Below are 25,260 nucleotides of genomic sequence, written 5' to 3'. Positions count from 1 at the left end.
GGAATAAATACCTGTGAGAACAGATATAGAGCAGATGAAGACTTTGCTGAAGAATGACTGAAGGCAGATATACTCTGCAATTATTTTAGAACTAAATACACAGCTAGGTGTGTTCCCATAGAACGTGCTGCTGTATGATTGAAAGTGTGGTGCAAACTAGAAAAAGAAAATTGGTGCTAAGAATCAGAAGAAAGCTGTTGGCAGAAATTTTATATTATAAAATAAATTTGTAGGAATATATTGAGTTCTGTATTTCTGAGCACATTTTTAAGGGAAACAAGGTTGCATAAGTTGGTATGTAGGTAGTGCTACGTAGATTTTCCTTTTTTTTTTCCAGTGGATGATTAAAGTTTGAGATTCTTCTGTTTATTACTGTGCAGCTATGATAGTTAATGGGTTGATATGATAATGATTAATGTCTTGCCTTTTTCTTGACATTAATAGGATTTTTAATGCATTCTTAGCATAAAGAATATAACAATTATAAATTCTGACAGATTTGATTCAAAAAGGAAAGAGTGCATGTATATTTCATGATACTGCAGGCTTTGATCCGTTATGTTCCCAACTAAGAAGAATTAGAAAGATTCATTAATAGTCCTTTTTTCCCCACAGATTTCTGTATGAGTTGTCTCAAATCCCCAACTTCGCAGAACGAGCTCAGTGTATTATCTTCCAGTCGGTTTTTGCTGAAGGGATAACATCAGTGCACCGGAAAGTAGATATTGTAACTCGTGCTTCCAAGGTAAGTCCTCATGAAAGCTAAATTAACACTTAAATATAACTTAGAGTATTTAGACTTCTTTTTTACCATAAGTGAGGAACCTTGATGTTGCTTACTGGCTTTTTAGGAAATAAAACTGTACTAAATTTTTAGTTGCTTAAAAGAACAAAAGGAAGAAGGAAGTAGGAAAGTGAATTGCATATGATGCCCCATGAAATACGTAGAAATGTATCTGTATTTAAAAGGTAGATTTTATTACTTTGCGTATTAAGTAATAGATAATCTCCATAAACTAGGAATAATATAAGGCAAGCTTAGTACAGGGCCTTGCAAACTGCCTTTTATTTGCATACCACTGTTAATGCCAATTGATGCTTGTCATGTTCATTATCTTATTACTTTCCCTTGGCAACTATTAATTTCTGGTAAACCTGATGCAGCATAATTTTTAGTATGGGACAAAGCTCTACCTAATATTTACACACTATGAAAGACTAAGGACAAGATTTTTAAATTATAAAAAATAAATCATGAAAAGTAGAACAAGGTGAAAATTAGGAGAGAAATTAAATAGTGGCTGAAAGCTCTAACATCCTAACCAGAAAAATAGTTAATTTTATTTTTTTTTCTAATTTGAAGATTAGTTCTTGACTAGCTTTGCTTTCAGAGAGTACCCATGCTCTGTCCCTTTGGATTTCTTTGCAATAGAAATAGTGACTTGCTTTTTCCTTTCCAAAGGAGGTATGAAGAATCAGTGTTGTATGAGATAGGGAAAGCTGTATTGCCTTCAGTTCACTTATGAGGAGTTTACACTGAAACTGATTTATCCAGTGTATAGGGCTACACAGTTAAGAATTATGCCTGTGGCTGCAGATTGTCAACTGACAGAAGTCTTTATATGTAACTGAAAATAATTTACTAGTTCTACACTCTGTTTCTAGAACTGTTTTCCGATCTGAGACATGTAATTAGTTAGTCCTTAGCCCTCTTATATCTGGATTAAGTATGGATCCAGGAATGTGAATTTTCAGACCCATGAGAAGCAGACTGAGTGACAGGCTGATTCTAACCTGCTGACAGCAAAAATAGCACATCTCCATTTGACTGTGCATGATACAAACTCATAATAAACCACCTTCTTGTTTGTAAGATTTTTGAAGTCTTCTGAGAACGTTTAGAAATCTTCCATTAATCTTTTTGTCATTGACATAGTATTTGATGCCGTATAATTTGCTTCATATGGATTACATTAAACATATTATCTTAAGGAGATACAGTCTAAAAAATGGTTCTCTTAAATTTTGATTATTGCACCAGTTTCAGCTTCTTTTATCTACCAAGGTAAAAACAGATCAGAAAAGAACTTTAACAAAAATAAAATGAAAAAAAAAATTTATATTAGCAATTATAATTTTTATGTCAACCAAATTTACAGACCAGTATCCATTTTCCAGGCTTTGCTGAGCATGAAAAGTGTAAAGGAAATTTTGGGCTTGATTCTGGCTTTTGGAAATTATATGAATGGAGGGAATAGGACCCGAGGTCAAGCTGATGGGTTTGGATTGGAAATACTCCCCAAACTAAAGGATGTCAAAAGCAGAGTAAGTACTAATGTTTGGTTAAAGACAGTTTTCCTGAAGTGATTTTTTTTTTTACTTATTCCTTCATCTGACATAAGTTAATCTTTTATTTCTTACTCTTCTTGCTTGAAAAAGCAAGGTGCTTTGTACAGTTTTCATTCTTTTTTTCTCCTAGCTTTTCACCTCCATCTCTGACACACGTGTATTTTTCCTTAATATCTAATTTCTCCTGTTCAGTACTATTAGGATAATTACCATATCTCAGAACTTCTGTGTGTCTCTTTTATTAGCAGGGACTTAATAACAGTAGGGTAGAGAGAAGTGAGAGAGCACAGACTGCTCAAGTCTTCTCCATTAAATGTCCTCATTCTTTTTTCATGCTCTTACATGAGCATGAAAATAAATTTGTAAATAAATCTGTGTAAATAAAAATTAGGTTTAAAAACAAAATACCAGTAATCAGTTCATTGTAGTGTATACACTAACAAATTATGTATCAGGGATCAAAGAGATGTCACACCCAAGAAGATACTTTCAGTCTTTTTTTTTAATTGTCAGATAAATGGATGTAGAACATGAAGTTTGAGTGGCATGCATGAGAAAATGCTCATAGATGGCAGTAAATTGTTTTGTAAAAAATTGAGAAGCACTAGCTGGTTTTTGATTAGTCATGCTAGGATCAAAGTCAGGCTGAAAGGCTAGACACTGTTCTGAGATGAGATTACTTTGCTTCTTATTTCAGTAGGGCAGAGCAGGAGGTGTTAGGTAATCTAGGCAATGGGAGCACTGCTCAAAGTCATTCTTTGCTAAAACATACCTAGACACCACATGAATATAAGAAGCAGCAAAGAATAGGAGTTACTTTTCCTGCTGATGTTGGTATAGAGTTGGAGCGCGAGGAAAAAAATTCCTTAATGCTCTTCTACTTTTCTTATGTGAAGTGCTTCCCTGACTACAAGAGATGTAGATTTTAAGCTTTTGTTCCTTATTATGTACACAGGAATGCATTTGTGAGACAGGCAATGTCAGCAAAACCGTTTATCTACGGAACATTTTGTTTTACTTGTTTTACTTTTATCATCATTAACAAAGTGTAGAAACACATTTAATGAATTGTTCGGTGTTTTAATGAAGGCTTTTTCCAAAGGATTTGAGTCCTTTGTCTCCTAAAGACGTTGAGGTGCTGGAGCATGTCCAAAGATCAACAAAACTGGTAAAGAGTCTGGAGCACAAGTCTTAAAAGAAGCAGCTGAGGAAGCTGGGGTAGTTTAGCACAGAGGAAAGGAGGCTCAGGTGAAACCTTGTCACTCTCTATAACTCCCTGAAAGGAGGCCGTAACCAGCTGGGGGTTGGTGTTTTCTCCCAAGTAACGAACAATAGGATGAGAGGAAGCAACCTCAAGTTCTTTCAAGGGAAGTTTAGCTTGGATATTAGGAAAAATTTCTTCACTGGAAGAGATATAAGGCATTGTAACAGGCTGCCCAGAGAGGTGGTGGAATCAGTGACCCTGGAGGTGGCACTTAGGAATATAGTTTAGTGATGGACTTGGCAGTGCTGGATTTTCAGTTGGACTCAATGATCTTAATGGTATTTTCCAACTGAAATGATTCTGTGATTCTAATTCTTACTTTTGTCTTCACTGTGATGGTTCAGCTGTTCCATATAACCACTTTTTTTCCCAATCCTGCTGCATGGACAAGACACAGTACAAACAGCAGCTTAACTAGAACCAGGCCAAGTTTCCCATTACTCAGGCGTTTCTTGGCTGGCTAACTGCCTTGAAGAAAAATGTAAAACTCAGCTTTGTCTGACTTTTCTCAGTAGAACTGCTAGGCTTAGTGTCACTCTTTTATCTACCTATAAACTTCATAGAATTTAATAATCTCTGGGACTTTCCAATGTGGCTGCATTTAGCAAGCTTGCTCCAAAATTATGCATTTTGAAAAGGAGTAACTGATATAAAATATAACTATTTAAGACTTGTTTCTTAGCGAAACTAGCTAAAAAAATGACATTATTTACAGTTTCCTGGTAGCCAGAATAAATATATTATTAGTTTAGTTTAGCCTTCAAAATGCATAAAAACTCAAAGGGCCCAGTTGCTACACGGAAACATGAGACCTCGGAGTTAATTAGTAGTCTGTATTTGAAAAGGAGAAGAATACAGGATCTTGTGCACTTGAGCATTAAGGTATTCTTCCTTTGTCCCATTACTCTCTTCTCATGAGTTGCCAGCAAATACATCTTAACTGAGCTGAATTCCATGAGCTAAGCTAAAGAGCCACTGCTAAATACCTCTCATTTCACATAAGTAATTTATTTTCATATGAGCTTAGAAAGTTACTTTTTGTAGAGATTTTTTGACCTGCCAGTAATGGCTCCCAAAACTCTTAAACATGCAGGGTGACTTTTCCTGCATGACAGCAGTGACTTACTTAGTTAAGAATTTTGCTGGTGTATGATACTAATAAAATATAATGTGCTGCAGACTCTCGTATAGACAAGACAGCTCTGTACAGGAAGTCAGACATTGTTCACATACAAATGTTTGTTCTGATACCTGTCAATATAAAATATGAAAACACATCCAAAAAACTTCAAAGGCATTCCAGATAGAATTCCCTATATCATGGTTCTTTTATATTGCTGAATGTAATGTATAACTTTTCCTTAGTTCATCTGGCCCATGCTGACCCAATGATATGTAACAAAATAAAATACTGTTTACAGTTGTATGCAGGAACGTGGAAATGGTGATTCTGTAAAGTGAGAATTAAAATTCATATTTATATGATAACAGGGCATGAAATATGCTTCTTGGTTGAATGCTATCTGATTTCATATTTACAATAAAATATGTAAAGTATATGTGCCTTCTTTGGATCTTCCTTATAGATGATTGAGACTACAGGAATCAAGAAATTCTGTTCACATTAATGTATCTAAGATGACTGTAATATTTAGTTGATACTATGTTTAAGAGTAGTATTATTGAATAATATTTTTATTTGAGTTAATATTATTATTATGTAATGCCTTCTATTATTACATAAAAATCTTCTCCCATGTATTCTTCTCTGCATGTATTTTTGCCTGGTATTTAAAACCAAACTAAACTCTGAATCTAGTAGTGGTATTATGAAGTTGATGTTGTAAAAGATCAAATTTTTTGGTCAGTAATGCTAAGGCTAAAAAATATTGTGAATCCTATTTCTCAGAGCAATATAAAATAATAATTCATTTAATTTTAAGTAGAGTACATTTTCACAGTAAATCAGTGTTAATCACACATTTTTAATTTTTCCTAGGATAATGGTATTAATCTTGTGGATTATGTCGTCATATATTACCTACGCCATTGTGATAAGGTAAGGGATTTGCTCTATCAGCCTCTCCAAAACTAGGTTTCTGTAAGAGATGGTGAAAAGGTTTGTAACAGCTTTATAGAAATCTGAACATAATCCCTCTGGATGGGAAAATAAAATCCATTTCTTTCGCTTCTTTTAATAGTTGTGTACCTCAGTAGGCATGAAACTTGCTATAAGTTTCAAGATAAGACTTGGGACAATTTTACCTTGGTTGTTGAGAGAACCACTGCAGGCAGTTAGCTGTGATTGTTGCAGACTGGACAGGTGGTCCCTCCAGCCCTGTCATAGTATATCTGGGTGGCTGTAGCATTGTAAAATTTCTTCTGATGTCGGGATGCTGGAAGGCAGAAGCATGATTTCTCTCTTAGGACGAAAAAATGCAAGGACAGGTTGGTATTTTAAGATAGGTGAGTCAACTGATGGGGGTGAAGTTAGGGGTTGAAATGATGCTGTAAGTTACATTCTGTTTTATGTCATACTCCTCTGTATATGCATCTATATTATATGCATTTGTATATTAAATATATATATATTTGGTATTGGCAGTAGCCAAACTTATTGAGTGGAAAAATTTGAACTATCATATTTTAAATGAAAATGTTGCTTAATGATTTTAACAGTGATTTTCAATAATTTTAATTTATTTTCTTATTTTTTCTTCTTTTTTAAAATTCTTACATAAGGTTGTTGAATTGATGATTTAGTAATCCTCAGATATGTGGATCTGTATCAGTATTCTTTCTTTAAGGTTTTTGGGTTTGTTTATTTCTCTTTTTTTTCTTGTGTTTTCTCTTGTTGGTAGTTTCGTTAATTTGGGGTTTTTTTGGGAGAAATATTTAATTAATTTAATTAACTATTTCTGCAAACTTCCTACTATACTGTAATTTTGCTTCAGGGAGTTTTGTGAAACAAAACAGTATATCTTCCTTGGGAGGAAATAAACGCAGTGTAATTATTATCCATTGCACTTTCTCCACTAAATGTTTATATCATTCTAATAATAATATTATTCTTTCCCCATTCACTAAACAATTAGCTCTCCAACCTATGAGTTTTCCTTCATTACAGACTGAAATTCATGCAGGTATATGCATATTTCAAACTCAGTAATGTATGCTTATACACAGCAACGTCACATTAATACCATTTATACATACTTCCAAAAATTCCACTGGAGCTATTGCTTTGAACCTTGTAAAAGTTTTTTGTTGATTGGTTGCTGGGTTTTTTTTTAATTTTGTTTCATTTTGTATGTGGGGGATTTCTGTTGGCTCTGTTTATTTGTTTTACTTCTGATTATTTTTTCTTACTGTGCTAAAAATAAGGTATATACTTAGGGGTTCCATACAGCTTTAACCCCTATTATTTATTTAGCCACATAAGCATTCAACTGTGTATTTTTATCTGTGTAAACTGCTTCAGGAAATACATGAATAGGGTTTTCAATTTATGCTTATAAAATGTGTGTGTTTTTAATGAATTGTGAGAGAGTGAAACCACAAACGTTTGGCATAAGATCCCTTCTTGCTAAAATGAGTATTCCTGTTATCTTTTCCTAAAAAACTTCTAATCCTTTATCCAAACCTTTATTGACATAAAATTAACTGAAATGTTGTGTCTTTAATGTTGTTTAACTGTTTAAATTGAGCACAGTTTGCTTTACAACATCTAAAAGGAAGTTTCAATACTCAGAATGGTCAGTATTTAACCTTGAATGAGATGTGGTTTTAGCAAGAATGATTTAAAAGATGTGATTTTTGTAATTTTATAAAACTTTTTCATAGATGAGAATTTTTTTAAAAAGCTGCTTATTTCACTCTAAATGCAATCAATTTTCATAGTGACCTGTTTGTTTGTTTGTTTGTTTAGGAAGCAGGAACAGACAAGAGTATTTTTCCTTTACCAGAACCACAGGATTTTTTCCAGGCCTCCCAAGTTAAATTTGAAGACCTAATAAAAGACTTAAGGAAACTGAAGAGAGATCTAGAAGGTAACTGGGAACTTTCACATTTGTTCTGCTAACAACAAAGTGCCATTTAAAATGTGATCTTTATGAGGTTTTCTTATTGCTAATTAGGTTTATAGTGTTGATTCATTTAGAGTTTTTACACTGTGGCACAAATTACTCACATAAATTAGAAAGAAAAAAAATTCAACTCATGACTTAATAAAAATGAAAGTAGAGATCCTGAAAAGTAATTTTCCCTTTTACAATTGAAAGGCCCCTAAAGAAATCTTTCTGAATATTCCTTCAGTTATGTGTGAATTTTTCTCTGGCTTCTCCAGAACTATGTGTTTAACTGTAGATATCTGTTAGCTCCATAACATAAATACTTTCTTCAGTACTTGTATAACAACAATTTAAAAGCTACAAGAAAGGGTTGAATACTGTTAATGTAAAAATAAAACACAGCTTGCCAAGGCAGAGCAAAGGGAAATGGAAAGCTCCAGTTCAAAATATTTTCACCATGGGACATAAAATAAACATTTTAAAATGTTTATTATAAAGAGGGACTCAGAAACCAAACTCATCTATCAATCAAGGTACTGAGTGGAAATAAAGTAGGAAGGGTTGTTCTCTTAAGTATTCCAAGCAGTTTCTTTTTTATTTTGTGCTGCATGCAATTTTCTAAAATAAATTCAACAAATGATGACTGAATATTTTAAGCCTTTTTCTTGCTATAGAAAAGTTTGTACTTTACTAAGGGAGTTCTGTGTAGAAGATAGGGTTTAGGAAGATAATCTGCATAAAAACATGTAAAAACTTTTGCATTTAAATTTACATGTTTGCACCAGACTAGAAGAGTACTTTAATAATCCGAGTTGAACAAGATAACTGTTTTCAAATTTTGTAAGGCACTGAAAACTGTTACAAAATAATTTATCCTTACAGCTAGAAATTGCTGGATTAGGTCACTGCCATCCTTAGGACAATTTCAAAGGTTAATAGTGGTAGGAAAGTATCAGTTGTTGTTTGTTCGACCCAGGCATAAGTGAGTGCTCTATCTCCTCTCATCGCTTGGCCCTGTAAGCCCCTTGGCCTGCCCTCTTTTGGGCTAGTTTTTGCAGAAACATGATCTGTGTTTGATCTTGTACTTTTTCAGCATGTAGTCCTGCTGTCATACATCTTAGTCATGCAGGAGCTGCACTGAGGCTGGGGCATTCACATCATATTTGTTCTACACTGCAAAGACACAAACAGCAAGTAGGAAAAGATGAACTCCTTTACTCTTAAAATAAAAACTACCTTTTGTAGGTATTTATAGAAAATTGAGAAAAATTGCTATCTTGAGGTTGTTTCTGTAATTCTTTGTAAAGGTGTATGTTAAAGCCAGCGAAAACAATTAACATACAAAGTTAATGACAGCAAAGATATGAAACCAAAAAGGTTGTGGAAATGTTTTCAGATGTTGGTATTTTATCACTTCGAAATATGCAACAGATTCTAACAAGCATTCCTGTGATTATTTCTCTTACATTTAAACAAAGAAACAATCACTTATATAAGAATTTACCTTTTTTCAAAGATTCCCTTTCAGTTTTTTTTCTTTGGTTGATGCTCTAGTTGATTTTTAAATCAGAATTTTAATTGAAGAGGTTATAATTTTAACACGTACAACAAAGATTTGATGAGTCTCTGTAGTTTATTGTAGCCATTAAAAAGTTGTGGCTGCTGGCAGAATACCAGTGAAAGTCTAAAGCTGAAACAGATGTGAGTAGCAGAAAGCAAGTCCAGAGAAGCGTCGGGCCCAGCTATCCAGACAGGCGCGGCCCTTCAGATGTAAATAATTTGAACAATATTAACTGGGGCTGCCTGTGTTATAGGGTACATTGGATTTGTTTCACAGTTTGTTGGCTAAGGTAGTCTCAAGCAGATTACCTTGGAAGTGGGATAAGACAAAGGTAATAAATAGAAGACAGGTTTTCATCATGTCATTAGGTAATGAACTAGTGTTCCTGCTAGTGACTTCCCTTTTTTCTGAGATTTGTAAGAAATTATTAAAAAAAAAGAAACATATCACTTCTTACAAGTGGAATGGCAATTTTTATAGCTACTTTTCATATTAGTTGTCTTTAAGTATTTAAAAATATATTTGACTCATTTATCAAGGCATTCGTTTATGTTTCTAACATGGATATTAACATAGGAAAGATGGAATTATCATGAGTGTCGTGTCTTATAAACCTCATGGTATAAATCTCTGGTTTGAAATACCTAGACACTGTGGAAACAAAAGTTCAAATCTAGATGGAGTACAAACTCTTTCATCCTTTCCAGATAAACAGATTGAGTTCCATGCAATTTGCTATTTTTAAATCTTTCAGATTAGACTTTAAAGGTATAGTCTAACTTTACTCCAAAGGGATTAGACTGAAGTTAGATTCAAGAATTCAAGAAGGTTTTTGGAGAACCTTAATTCAACAGGTTTTTAAAACATATTCCAGAACAAACTTTTTAATCATGGATGTTTTAGTTTAAAAAGAATGAGAAACGAAAATATGCATTTAATATAGGCTTTTAAGGGGAAAGAAGTGAATATTGGATGGTAAGATGAAAATTTTAGGGTGAAATCTGGTTCCACTCTAACATCCAATAGAAAGAAATTTCTGTAAGCTCAGGTTTTCACTCCAGGTCTGTTGGTGTATTTCCAAGGCTTTCAAATATTGCACAGTATCATAAGCAGATATATTTATTAATTTAACACATGCTAGCTTTCCAGTTAATGTAGAGTTATGGAAAGAAAAGGTTTTGCTTTGCTTAAGATTGTAAGACATCTTACTCTTTGTCTAGGGCAATGAATGATTCCAACATTTTTTTTCCCTGTGACCAAACATGATTTGCCTTCTAATTTGAACAATGCAACTTGTTATTCTTGAAATTTATATTCTTCTGGATTAAACACAGCATGTTTTAAATACATAATCATAAGAAGATACTCAGAAAGAAAGCCACGAAGTTTGATAGACTAGTATAAGTTTTACCATTAATCCTTTTATTAATCTGTGTCTGAAGTTTAACAATTTTAATTAAATTAGTTTCCCTGTAGATTGTTTCCATCTGTCATACTCATTCCTCTTCTTTGCAATACAGTACATAAAATTTTAAAATTTTGTGCTGCTTTGTTCCTCAGAAAGCAATATTAGATGCCTCGTGTAATATTCTGTGATGTTCATTATAACTTATTTTGCATTCTTGACCTTATCAAATGAAACAGCAACGATATTTATTGAATTGTTAAAAATGGAAACCAAGGTAGGTCCATACTAAGGATTTTGAAGAGTCACTTCTGTTTCTCATAATTAATTAAATTTACTATGAGAGTGATTATAACATTCTGATTTCACTGAAAACCCACATACCTTTTACTTTCCCCTCCTTTCATGGCCACCAGTAGAAATATTGGTTGCAATTTTCATACTAATATCTTTTCAGTACTGTGTATAAGTTTTAAATTTTTATTAATTTAACTCTGTGTGTGAGTATATATGTAGGTGTTTGGAAATATGTGTGTGACAAAAAAAACATCTGAAATAAAAAGGAGACATTAGGGATCTCCTATACAATTGTCAGTTGGAGACAGAAGACATGGTTTGATATCGGGGACCTCTTAACCCAGCTGTTGACAGGTCTGTATCTTGCTTAAGTTTGTAACCCAAATTTTTCCCCATTTATATAGGAGAACTTCACCAAAACTTACATTTATGGCAACTCCATTTTGTAAAATTGCATAATCCTTATGAAAAGATTAAAAGGGAAGTAAGTAAATCTATGCAAGAAAAGTTGAGAAATTACAATGTTGTGTTGGCCATTTTTACACTGGTTTTTATGCAGAAGCATTACAAAGATCTTAAAATTAAGAGAGAAGTACAGTCTGGTAGGTTGAAATATACATCTGGAGGTCCTGTGGTCCAGAGCCTTTGAGCAAGAGTGACTTCATACTTAGATCAGGTTCCCTTAGTACAGGGCCAAAATCATCTCAGTTTTGAATCTAAGGATGGAAATGGCAGCACATCTCTAGGCACCTGTCCCAATGCTTAATTGCTGTCTTGAATATTTTTCTTTATCCCATGTGAGAATTTCCTGTGCTGCAACTTGTGACTATTGCTCAATTTTCTTTAGATGTGCATTCCTGAAAAGTCTGCCTCTGCCTTCTCTCTAGTTATTCGTAAGATAGTTGACGTGAAAATCTAGATTTCAGCTTGCTTTCTCTAAATGGGGCTTAACATACCTGGCTTCTCCTGCCTCTTCTTCAGGTGCTTCGTTTAATTTTCATTCCTAAATGTCATGACAATATATATAGTTTTTTTCAGGTTTTAATATATATTTATACAGTATAAAATACATTGTTGTTCATAGAAACAGGTGCAGTGGACTGGATGTGACTAATAAACACCATGGCAGTCATGTCACACTCTTAACACTGTCTCTCAGCATGGCTCATTAGACCGTACTAAACTGTTGCATCTACAGTGCTCTCATTCAGTGCTTCTTCAGGTAGCTATGTGTAACAGTCTATTGCAAAGCATGGGAGAAAATTTAGGAAAAAGAAATGGATGGAAGTTGAAAAGGGTCACTCATTCTTGATGCTTTCAGTAATTGTTACTTTAAATAGAGTCAAGGAGGAAACTGCAAAAAGAAAAAATAATCAGTTCATGCAGACTAAAACTCTGATTTTCCAAATTTAAAGTACTGAAAAACATTTGGATTTATTAAGGATTAGAAGAGAATATATTTATCAATAGGAAAACATACAAAGGCAGACAAGTTTGATTGGTATTATTCCAGGAAGTTAATTTAAAATTCCTAAATGTCTTTTCCCATCAGAGTCCTCAAACTGAGTGAAAGAGTTTTGCAACAAAATGTCCCCTAATTAACTATAGCCTGGTTTTGTTCTAGAGATTAATTGATTTGATGGGTTATCATTTTTGGAATGAATGGAATTATAGATTTAGTTCGTACATAATACAACGTATGGTAAAGTCTTTTTTGTGGACTGAAGTTTTAGTGAAATCATGATGCAGTAATAATCCATAGTGCAAGGATTACAGTGTTGGGGGGTTTTGTCTGTTGTTTGATTTGCTTGATAGACAATATGTTTACTGGATCACATCAAGAGAATTCTATTATACCAATTCTGAGTATTAACTTTCTAAATAATTTGTAGGATCAAAAGTTATGTCTTCATAAAAGATGATTGCTTATTCATTAGGAGGATCGTATTCCAAAAAGTATCAAAAATATTCTTCTAAAATATTTTCAACGAATTGAAGCCTTAGTCTAATTTAAATGAAATGTTCTAAGTCAGTTTAAAAGAGGGGCTTTTGTCAGAGAAATGTCTGTCTGACAGACATGTCAAAAAATCTTCCCAGCAGGAGCAGAGAAGTTGTACGATAATTTACAGGACATGCTTACTTTAATTCTCTTTGTTAGTTATATGTTCTTTAAAATTTTGGAAGTGCAAACAAATAGAAATTTGAAATGGGTGGTGGAACATGAGGAGCCAGATAGGTGCATGTGTTATTTCTCTAGGCAATGGCATAACAGAAGCATGTTTTGAATGTGGTTTCACTGTTTTTGCGTAGTCCAATATTTACATTATCTATTTTGAGGCAATGCAAAATGGTATAAGGAAAAAAGCAAAGCAAATGGCTTTGTATAGGCAAAGGGTTGTTTTTTGGTTTTGGTTTTTGTTTTTTTTTTGGTAGGAGTTGGCACTTTCATTCTCTGAGTTTTCTGACCACTTTTTGAATAGTCTCTCCTCTCAGCAGGATGAAACATATTTCAGTTTGTTTTGATTTAGAAAGATCCAACACAGGCATTTAAAATGCATTTTCTATATGTCTCTTGGATTTGATTTTACAATAAAACTAACTTTTTGACAGTGTTCCACTGGTAATGTTCATATGTGAATACATTTAGTATAAATTTTTCTACGTGGATAATTTCTTAAAATTTCATTAGATTTTTTAGGTTTTGATAAAAAAGATAGTATGGAATGGTTTAAATGGTTTAAGCATTCAAATATATAATAGAGAAGAAAATGTTTTTGAAGACTTTATTCCCTGAAAGCAGATGTCTGCATGTGTGCTCAAAGGCACAGGGAGAAGGCTTTCAGTTGGTTAAACAATGGCATGCTGTTAATTTTTTTAGTATATTTTTTCCTTTGGCTAAAGAATTCTCGGAAATTTCATGTTAAAAATCATTCTGCAAATGTTAAGATTCTAAAATGAATCTGAGAAATAACATACTTAGGATTTTCTGTGCACTTTTTTGTGTGCCCTTTTAAATAAATAAATACATGTGTGTATGTTAAGCATTAGTTACGTAACTATGAAGGATACATCTGGGAGCAGGTAGTGTACATCTGGGAATGGGAGGAATACTGTCCCTATCAATGTGTATGATGGATAAGGAATTAGGCAGTTTGGAGAGTGTTAAAGACTGGTGTTGGGAGGAACAGTGACTTTATGGACATCATTAGCTTTTCCTCTTTGTGGAGGTATGCAGTAAGAGACAGGACAGAAAGTCACATATCAAAGATTGAAAGTGCATTACTTGAGACTGTGGAGTACAAATTACTAATAGTGGGGCTTATAAGCACTTTATGGAATGTTCCTGCTAATATTGCTGGTAGTTTATGAATTTACATGATTTTAAATATAAGCTGAATGCTCCAGCTGAACCAAACTTCTACCAACTTGGTGGAAGAATTAATTAGATCCAACTTTATGATCTGTCTTGCACATAAAATCAGAGATCCAGCAATAGAGAGGAAAACAGATAACTTCTCTGGCTTCTACAGTTTCAGCTCATAAACTGTTTCAGCCATTGCCCAATTCTCTTATGTCTGATCCCTTATTCAGTACAATAAGTGATAAAATGTTTGAAAGGTCCTTTTTTTTCTTAGCAGTGTAAAAATCTTAGCTTATCTGATGAAAATATTCTTGCTTCTTAAAAATATTGTCTCCCTCTGAATTACCCAGACAAGACTCTTCAGTTTCAAAATATTCTTCTTTCTTGTACTGTTCAGAGCGAAGGGAAATGTTTCAGCTTCTCGGCAGATTCTGCTAGCGCACAGTTCTACACTCTTGACAGATCTTAATGATGTGTTGAGTTCTGTATGTTTGGATCTTGACACTTAACAAAAAGTTTCTACTAATCATGTGTGCTGCAATCACTTAAAGGAATCTTTCAAAGACTTGACTGGAAAATTATGAGGCTTTAGTCATTATAATCATTTATATGTACTGTTCAGTCCCTTGCAATGTGCTTCTCTGCTGAATGGTGCCCTGAATGTAAACTACCATTTCAGAAGGAGTACATTAAGCAGAGGTTCAGATATGTTGCTATGGTGTGAAAAATATTTAGTTTTCCTAGCAGTCTTTTTCATTTTGCTAAATGTATTCTTGGGAAACTGTTTTAACAGAAAGGTTTGTAAATGATTTGTATAATATGTTGGTGCCCTTTCACCAAATAAGGAGCTAAAAAAATTTTAGGCTAGTTGAAACTAATATAGTCCTGAAAGTTCCTCTGTATGCCGTCACTAACTCTAAAAGTTCAAAAATGTTGTTGAATTTATAATAAACAAAAAAAGCACCCTCAAAAGACAAAGGTAGAATATCTGATCAAACTTGTGAGAATTGTCAGGATGTCTGACTCATTTAGAACAGGTGAACTTTGCAAACTGTTTTGTATGCCACTAATTTAATTATTTCACTTTCCACATCTTAGGACGTATCACTGAAATGTTATTTCTGTCTCATTTATATGTGGCAGCTAGAGCACCTAAACAGGTACTTGTTTCTGTGTGTCACGAGGAAATGTGTTTCAGACAAAGACTGACTTTTTACTTTTTTATCTTCTATCCTCTTGATTATTTTTTTTAAGAAAAAGGAATTATTAATGTGTGAAGAAAATATCTTTATATAGAAGCACATTTCTTCTTTTAAATTAGCTGAAAATGTCTTCACAGAACAGTAGCTATACCAGCAATTAGTAGATTAGACTGGTGTATTTAGTTTTACGTGTGCTAACACTTTTTTGCTTTAAATTGTTGACTTTCATTTAAGGCAATAAAGACAGCTTGAGAACAGAGTGCTACCACAGTCTGATGCCCTTTTATGCTTTTCTGAGATAGTTTTGTCTCAGAGAACTTCCCACTCCACAGCATTTCCATCTCTGCTTTCCTCAGAGGCATCCGTATCAGTAAGCCCTGCTCTGGCTTTGGTGGTAGTGCTTTAACATTTGTGTGTTCCTCTTATTGGCATGTACTGATGATCAATATGGGTCCAAAAGGGCAAATAAAATACTGTCTCTGAAACTTTTTGAGTGAGTAGTAACCCTCTTGGCTGTGGGAAGTTCTTAAAATTCTTACCGCACTCCCACGGAATCAAGATTAATCTCTTGCCTTATGTACATTATTTAAAATGCTATCTGACAAGAAACTTACATGCAAGTTTGTACAGAAGTGCAAAAGCTGTAGATAGTGCAAAAAGCATTAAATTAATTCCATGTGAACAGTTCCAGTGAGTAGGTACCTAAGTGCATTTAATAACAGGAGACTATAACCACATCCTGTAGTGGTGTCCAATGGGTAAACATGCATCTCCACCAGTAACTATTTGTTTAGCTTGCAAAGTTGGTTCCAAGCAAGAAAATTAATAAAGTAATACCAAAGGAACTAAATCTGAGAAAATTATATAGCACTTGCTGAATAAGATAAATTTATGAGATTTATCAGAGGTTTATTAGGTTTTAATTTGGGCGTGGAGATCCAAGTAGCATAACAGGTTTGTGCACTGTAAATGGTCATGGATTCTCTCAAACAGAAATTTGAGATTATTTAGCACTACACTGAATGCATTTGCAGTATTACTTCTAATGCTCTTTGGAACAGAATAGGTAAGACCTCTAAAAAATAATTGTCAAATAGTAATTCTCTGGTCAAAGAAATGCTTGCGTTGACACTGAGTATAAGAGCGAGCCTGGCAGTCTAACCTGCCGCGCTCTGACCAGACAGGAGCAGGGCAGCTTTAGCAGCTTTCACAGAGGCATAACTCATAGGGGATAGTGTCAGTGACAGCTTTATAGGAACTCATGGTGTTGATACTTGGTTTTGCTGTCAGACTGATTCCTGTAAATGCTACTGGTGGGTTCTGGTGAGTAAATAGTTAGTAATTTACTGTTATCAACTTTAAACTATTTCTGGTTTTGCGTTTACATTTAAAATGGTGTTTAAAAAATTCCAAATTGTGTCTGATTGACACAGAAATGCTCTTTACATGAAAGTTTGTTTATGGGCCACGATTCTTTTGACAGATTTACAAGTGTCTGTGGAGTTTTAAGACTATTGCCCAATAGGCATTAAGTGAGAGACATTCTATTTTGTAAATATTTTCACTTATATTGGGGATTTTTAAAGAACTTTTTGAGCCAAGTACTGCATTAAATCTGAAGACAGTGGCAAACTGATAATCAGCAGTTTCCAACTTCATTTTAATGTTTTGCTAATGCTTTCCATTTCTGTGGCCAAGATTTGTAGTGGGTGAAGCATGATGTACATCCAGCAATTTGTAAGGGCTTTCAAATAGTTTCGCACACTTGTATTTTCTTTTTTTTTTTTCTCTAATAGCTCATTTAGAAATAAACAATTTTCAAAAAAGGGTATTACATTAAATTTCACTAACATACAGCTCATACCCAGGAAAAGAACCAAAAGTTTATTACATTAGTGGAGAATTTGCATCTGTTTGAACTCAGTAATGCTGAAACAGGTTTTTCATTTTCCCAAATGATTATTTTGGAAGGAGATGGTGAGAGGAGAATTGTATGTGTGGTGTGATAGCTGTCCGCTTCCTCAGATTTCCCTCAGATTCCTCAGAATTTTGGAAAGACATTTTTTTAGAAATGTATGTATGTATTTAAAAGAAGGAATGCATAATAGGATCCTTTACTTCCAAATCATTCTAATAAGAACTTTGTTGAAGTAATTTTCTATCAAAGAGGAAAAGTTTTGTGCTGTAGTCAATATGAGAATGAAGTATATAAAAAATGTAAGATTCCCTCATGTTCTAGTAGTTTTTGCAAGGAAAATGATAGCAATTTATGGAACTAGACTATCCAGTTTTGGAAGTTTTTTATATGATGTTTGGCATGACATTTTTAACATTATGTTTCAAGAAAATAAAAACCCAACTAAACAAAACCTTATATAACAGGAAATTCAATGAATGCTAGTTACCAGAAATTTTTTTACTATGTTGTGTAGAACTGAGGTAGGTCACACAGTTCTATGGTAGACATCCACCATTATTACTAAAGCAGCTGGAAAAAGACCACCTGACTTTAATATGTATCATCACAACTGCTGTTCTAATAAAAAACTTCACATTAATTGTGTCATTAAATGCTTTTTGCCTATTCAAAATATGTCTTTTTGTGTATCTGATTTGTGATTTATTTGAAAACACTTCCATCATTCCTTGTTATATCTATCCCCAAGCAAATTTGCTCGTGTTCTTCAGCCTAAAAGATTTATTTTTCAGGCTTTACAATAGTGTAAATTATTAGAATTTGCGAGTGTTTACTTGGCTTTTTCTGTCTCTTTCAATTTCGTGGTTCCAAGATCACTTTAAGCATTTGAAACTGGTATGTCATCTGTCCCATTTTTCTTCATTTCTCTGCCTTTCTTCTTACTGTTCCTTTTCCCTTATTCCAAATACCAATCTCCTTGTTAGGGATGTTAGGATTCTTCTTAAGAATTCACTATCCAAATCAATTTTTTTCCTATATGCTCTATGGGTTGGTATTTCTTATCCAGGTTTTCCTGTAGTTTTTGTTATCTAATTAAGGTTAATTTTAGTAACCTCAATTTAAAAAAAAAATTACCAAAGGTAGTGTATATGTGCTTCCTTTTTACTTTAGGAACAGTTCATCCTAGTCTTGGTCGCTTAAATACATGGGACCTACCTGAGTTACCTTTCTAAATCTTGTGTTATTAAAGCTTGTAGGAAGCATCCAGGAAGCTTTCAATACTTCAGAGGATGCATTAGCAACAGCATATGTTTGGAAAAATGCCTTTCTGGAGATATTTGGATGTGTTTAGATGCTACTGTACCTACAAGCTTATTAATCTAATACATATTCATAGAAATTTAATTCTGTATAGATTTATACACATTTATATGAGAGTATTATAAAATAAATACTGATTTGCAGTTTTTGCAACCTTAATTGACTGTAAGAATTATGGGCATTTACTGTGTTTCAAATGTCTGAACATATCATGTGTACTATAATACTTCTACAGTTTCATCATTTTATATTTATCCAAAATAATTTCTAAATGTTGCCTCGTGATTTTCTGTAGATTTGTTTAAACTATAAAAAAAGATTGCAAACCTGTGTGTTAATTTTGTTCAAACTTACAGCCAGAAACTTACAATACTCTCTCAGTTATTTTGCTAGATTTTTTCCTCTTATAAAATTCTAATGTCTGTTGTCTTCCGAAGTAGTGTTACAATTTGGTTGATAGAAATCTCTTTCTAATTCTGTAAACATAAATATTAGGCATACATACATTTCAATCAGTGTATGGTGACAGTCACAGAAAGGTCAAATTTTTAATGGTAAGCAGCATGTATCATTAGAAAATAATCTTAAGGTATCATATAAACGTCCTGATTTGGGATTTTTTTTTTTTTTGCTTAATTTAAATTATTAAAGACACATAACCAAGCAGCTAATAAAAGACACTCTTTCCCAATCTAGTATGTTTAAATCACCACTCCATTATGCCTACTGTCTGGCATACCAACAAATATCCATTAACTTTACTCTGAATCGTTTGAAAGGTTTGTCATATCCTACCAGATACAAAACTAAAGATAAACTTAGACTGTAGCCCAGGCCATTTTACACAACCTGCAATCTGAGTCGTGGAGGGTTGCTAAATTAAAATATAGTCTTGGGTGGGAATGGGTATTTTTCTATAAGAATTGACCAAATGTATTTCTGCTCTTAATTAATTGAAAAGCTGTGGTTGTTTTCAGTGCATCCTGATGGTCCAAGGGTATTATAAGCACAGTACTACTTGCACAGTAAAATGTGTGCATCTATTTTCAACCTTTCTCTGACTTTTTACACTACGTTGCAAATTTAAATAATGGGACATTTTAATTACACAGGCTCAACTTCCGTTTCCACACATTAATTTTTGTTTAATGGTGGTAGCAATATGGTGTGAATACAGTTCATGCAGTCAAACTGTAAGTCTTAGGTTTAACTCCAAAATAAGTTTCCATCTAAATGTAGCTTCTTGGGAATGAAATCTTCTGGAAGAAAAATCTTTTAGTGGTTCATAAATTCAGTTGCTAAATGGAAAGTAATTTCATTTTGATTTCTGCCTCCTGTCATATTTAATGTGGAACACTGGAATGCACTAAGTTTACTAGAAGTTCTAGGCCTGTTAAAATTTGCTGGCAAATGAAATTAAGTTTTTCAGAAATTGACATGGCATTGGTTCTTAACATAACAGATAATCAAATAGTAAACAAATTGCATTTCAATATAAGTTAACTTTCTTACATACTTTAACTGTTTCATATCACAGTCTGGCGATGAAATACTCAAGTAATGCTGAATTGCTGCATCTGTTTCAGGAAAAATGGTTGAGTATTGGATGCCTGGCAGTGACTGATTAAAATCAATCCAGATACAAAGGATCCTTCACTCACCACAGAAACAGACTTTAAAGCTTTAAATATACCATCTAGAATTAGTGTGTGAGGCAAACTGTGTTAGTAGCAAGCCCTAGCACACTGCAGGAGTTGTAGAACAAATTCCTTATTGAAGACAAATTCTACTCTTTAAACACATATAGAATTTTTTATTTAGTATGCTTGACTAGTATTTGTGTTTCTTATTTTAGTGTAATTGTTGGATTCCTTAGTGCTTATTTATAACATCTAAAGTAAATTCAGGTGACTAACTTAGATGTAAGCTCCTATGGTGCTGAAATCTACTTCTGGTACATTTCTTCTGTCATAAATATGTTTCATCTTTTTGTAGCCTCTGAAAAGCAGATGAAGTTAGTTTGCAGAGAGTCTTCTGAAGAACATCTCCAGCCCTTCAAGGAGAAATTAGAGGAATTCTTCCAGAAAGGTAACCACATCTGAAAAAAAACCTTATTGCCAAATAGTGTAGTGGTTTATAAAGTTATGTGTAATGTAAGCTGCATTAAATATCTGTTTCCTCTGAAAATTCCTGTGGATTATATTCCTAATGGGCCTAATATATGTTCATATATGTTGATATATGTTAAACAGATCTTAGACATCACTTGTCAAAGCTAATCACTCCCTTGATCTCACCCATTTCCCATTGGTTATTTTGTGCTTTGTTCTTTATTATTATTTGTAGGCAAAATGAAAAATATATTAATCACAGACAAAATTTATCAGAGGGAATAAAAAGCTTCAAAGACTTAAAAAAGACAAGAGTGAAAGACACTCTTTTAGAGAAAGTCCACATATATACATGTCATCTTTTCTTCTTAGTGTGAGCTTATGAACTGAGTTATTCATATTTAAAGATTTTTGTCTTTCATGAGGCAGAAATAAGCATTAAAAAAGTGATTTACCAAGTTAGAGTCTGGAGACAATGGTGCAAACCAAGGTGCAGTTTGGTGGTCGGCTAAAGACAATGTAAATGCAGGTTGCTGTTGAAAACAACAGTCCTGCTCCTTCCTGTTTCTCATACTGTGTTCCCCATCACTTGCTTCTGCCAGCACCATTGCTTCTGGAGTTGTGGAAAATATAAGCAGGAAGAGATTGTCCCCCCTCTCCTTGTAGGAATACAATCGTTTTGGGCAAAAAAAAAAAAAAAAACCAAACTGTATTTTTGGCAGAGATATTAGACTTGTTAAGAATTTAATTGTATTTCTCACAGAGGTGGTGAACTCTTTAACAATTTACAATCTGAGAAATCAGTTGAACTATCTGGATCTGCTCATCCAGACAGAATATTAGTGGTCATTCATAGATTATTGTAGTAATTTATTAATTAGCTTAATTCTTTTTATAAAATTGTCCTAATGTATTTTTAATAACTTTGTTACATGAGGTTGTCTTGTGTAAATACTTTGACAAATGAAAAAAGGCTGTTTCAAAAGTAGCAATTATATTGTGCTGATAAATAAGCTAATATTCTCCTTTACCCTTCTCCCAGGCCATGGAGTTCAAGGGATACACTTATTTGATATATTTTTTTTAGGTGCAAGTGTATTTGGACAGTATTTAAACCACAAATTCCTCGCCACAGAATTTTTAAAACAAAAAATTTAAGGAAATCTTGGTGTCACTGCTGGACAGTTTTATTGTTTTTCTAATGTATTTAATTAGATGTTTTCACTTACAGTTTAACAATAACATTGAGATTGAATTAGTACTCTCTATATATATGTTTGTATTTCTACAGAACCATTATGATCACCAGCATGTTTCTTGATCTAGCTTGCCAAAATATTGTAATAATCAATTTTGCTGAGGTCTAACCAGGACCCAAATGGTGTGTTCCACAATTGTATCACAGATTCTGTAATTCTTACTGCAGCCTGGATCTCACAAGGACTCTTGTGGTTCGTGCAGTTGGCAGCTTAGCACCACTCAGCTGTTTGCTTGCTGCTCCTCCATGGGGAGGCAAGGAGCGGGTGGAAGGGTGAATGAAAGAAAACTACTGAATTAAAATACAGACAATTTAATAGGGAAAGCAAAAGCTGTGTGAACAAGCAATGCAAAATACAGAATTCAATCAACTCCTTCTCATCAGTGAACAGTTGTCCAGCCATTTCTTAGAATCATTAAGGCTGGAAAAGATTTCTTAAAATTTATCAAGTCCAGCCATTAACCTAACATTGCCAGTTCTACCACTAAACTGTGTCCCTAAGCACAACACCTACACTCTTTTTGAAGTCTTCTAGGGCTGGTTATTTCATTACTCTCCTGGATAGCCTATTTCAATACTTGATAACCTTTTCAGTGAAGAAATTTTTCCCAACATCCTGTCTGAAACTCCCCTGACACATCTGTCCTGAGAGAAGAGACTGACGCCCCTGTGCTCTCTGGGTGTTGTAGGGGTGATAAGGTCTCTCCTGAGCCTCCCTTTCCCCAGACTAAACACCCCCGGCTCCCTCAGCCACTGCTCTCAGACCTGTGCTCCAGACCCTTACCCAGCTCCCCCGCCCTTCTCTGGACACACTCCATTACCTCAAGATCTTTCTTGTGTGAGGGGCCTAAAACTGAACACAGGATTCAAGGTGTGGCCTCACCAGTGCCAAGTACAGTGTGTTTTATCACTTCCCTAATCCTGTTGACCACAGTATTTCTAAGTTCCATTTAGAACTCACATTTCTAAATTTTACATTACCAGGAAAGCAGAATTTCATCCCACATAACCTCTACTTAGGAAGACAAGCATCAAAACTCTGCATTTCTCCCCTGCTTCCTCCTTCTTTTCCCAGATTTATTTCTGAGCATGATGTTACGTGGTATGAGTTATCCCTTTGATTGATTTGGCTTGGCCCCTCCCAACTTCTTGTTCATTCCCAGCCTACTTTCTGAACACCAGCATTAGAAATAGAGAAGGCCTGAATGCTGTGCAGGCATAATGTTCAGCAACAGCTAAAACATGGATGTATTATCAACACTTTTGGTCACAAATCCAATCTACAGCACCATAGGAGTTCCTGTGGAGAAAGTTAGCTCCACACCAACCAAAACCAGCAGAAAGAATAGAAAATCATATCAACACAGTCTTAAAAAATAAAGACAACCCAGTACCTGGATTCTCCTGCAATGCTGAGCTACCATTTTTATCATACTCCATTTTCTTATGCATGGAATATTATAAAAATACCCAGCTGATCTTGAAAGAAGACTAGTTCTGCTTTAGATAAAATTGCAATTCAATTGTGCATTAGCATTTCAAATAGAAAAACATATTCTTCCAAATTTTTTCCCTGTTTATGCCTATTGATGTGAAAATTGAGATATATTTGTCTTTGTCAATGTGACGGAAAATTTTATCCTTATGTGTGTGAATAATGTATATGTTTTTTTTTTTAAAAAAGAGAGAGAATACATTCCTGCAGCTGTTCTGGGGCAGCAAGTTCTATATATTACATTTATTGGAACACTTTTTAGTGAGGTCTTTTGTATACTAGAGAGAGCAAAACCACCTGGATTACTCACTTCTCCACTTTTTCTCACTTTCCCTTGTTCTTTTTTTGCTTTATAATATTATGCTTTATGGTATCTAATCCCACACTTAATTTTGTATAATTTAACTTCTCATCTTTTGACATGTTATTCTGCCTTATTCTGAGATGACTTTTCAGTAGGTTGCCAGATTCTACAATGATTGACTCTATTTTTCTGTCAGTCACCTGATTGATTTGAATCTTTAATAATGGTGGATAGTACTTTCTGGGGCATTAGAATGGAAATCCTATAGAATTGCACACCAAAGATAGGGAAAAATAACACAGAAACACATCTTGATTTATGGCCTAGAATAGACATTGGACAAATGTCAAGGTCAGAGGTGTCTGCAAACTCAGCCACTTCTCTGAAATTAGCTGATAATACTGAGCATCCAATAAGCATCTGTTTTCAGTTTTGTTTGTTTGAAAAAGAGTTGTGGCTGGTTTAAGCAAACGTAAGAAAAAATTGTCTGTTATCTTTTTGCCAGCTCACAGCAAGTATCCAAAACTCAGATGCTTTTCTGAAACTTCTGGCTTAAAAATAGGGCTGGAACTCATAGATATTGAGGTTTTTCCCACACACGGAATTCCCATCATTTCTAGTCAATGTGAAGTTGGAAATACTGTAAGGAAAAAAAATCCTGATTTGCTTACACTGAAGTGTTTACATTCCCTAATTATAATTAATACCAATTAAATCTAATACTTGCTGTGTTGTAACAAAAAACACTGGGAGTGTTATGGAGACTGACATTCTAAAATGCTGGAGGGGATAAACTGTACTTCTGCTGATGTCAGTGCTGGTTTGTATAACTGGATGTAATGTAGCCCAGTGCCTTCAGCAGGGAATTAGGTGCCAGAAGCTTTGGGTTCTATTCCCAGTGTAGCTACTTTATCTGTGATGATAGCAGTTGGTTAATATCCTTTTCAGAGAGTGCCCCTCTTTCCTACTACACAGAATGTTAAGTAATGATTCTTGCTGGTTTTTGTAGTGAAAGATAATCTTTGTCAAGTACTTAGTGAATCCCACATTAAAGACATCTTGTGTAAACTGTCTTAATGCTTCACTAACTGTATTTGATATGCCTATGCTTTTTGGAAAAGGCTTAGATTATTCTCAAAGTTGAAATAATCTTTTGTAAATCTAATTATATAATGTGCAACAAATTATATTAGTTTTCCTATAGTATGGAGACCTACTAATTATTATAAATTAGTATTCACTTACTGTATTTCCATTGAAATTACTGTATGGGGCAGTTAAAAATATGTTCCTAATTATTTTCCATTTAAATTACCATGATATGCAAGAAGGCCTTTGAAAGTAT

At 33.9% G+C, this 25,260-nt stretch overlaps 1 protein-coding gene across 5 annotated transcripts in view; it reads left to right on the top strand.

Moving 5' to 3' along the window:
- FMN1 (formin 1) overlaps nt 1-25,260 on the top strand; it is a 171,271-nt gene that overhangs the window by 117,002 nt on the left and 29,009 nt on the right. For all 5 annotated transcript variants that reach the window (XM_064424143.1, XM_064424140.1, XM_064424142.1 and 2 more), the window contains 5 exons: nt 616-745; nt 2,179-2,325; nt 5,613-5,672; nt 7,542-7,662; nt 20,743-20,835. In XM_064424143.1, the coding sequence (XP_064280213.1) occupies nt 616-745; nt 2,179-2,325; nt 5,613-5,672; nt 7,542-7,662; nt 20,743-20,835 (551 nt within the window). The remainder of the gene's footprint in view (nt 1-615; nt 746-2,178; nt 2,326-5,612; nt 5,673-7,541; nt 7,663-20,742; nt 20,836-25,260) is intronic.

Source organism: Passer domesticus, chromosome 6 (genome assembly GCF_036417665.1).
Source record: "Passer domesticus isolate bPasDom1 chromosome 6, bPasDom1.hap1, whole genome shotgun sequence".
In the NCBI taxonomy this organism is placed as follows: Eukaryota; Metazoa; Chordata; class Aves; order Passeriformes; family Passeridae; genus Passer; species Passer domesticus.
The sequence above is the reverse complement of the archived record's forward strand: the minus strand, read 5'-3'. Positions and strand labels throughout refer to the sequence as shown.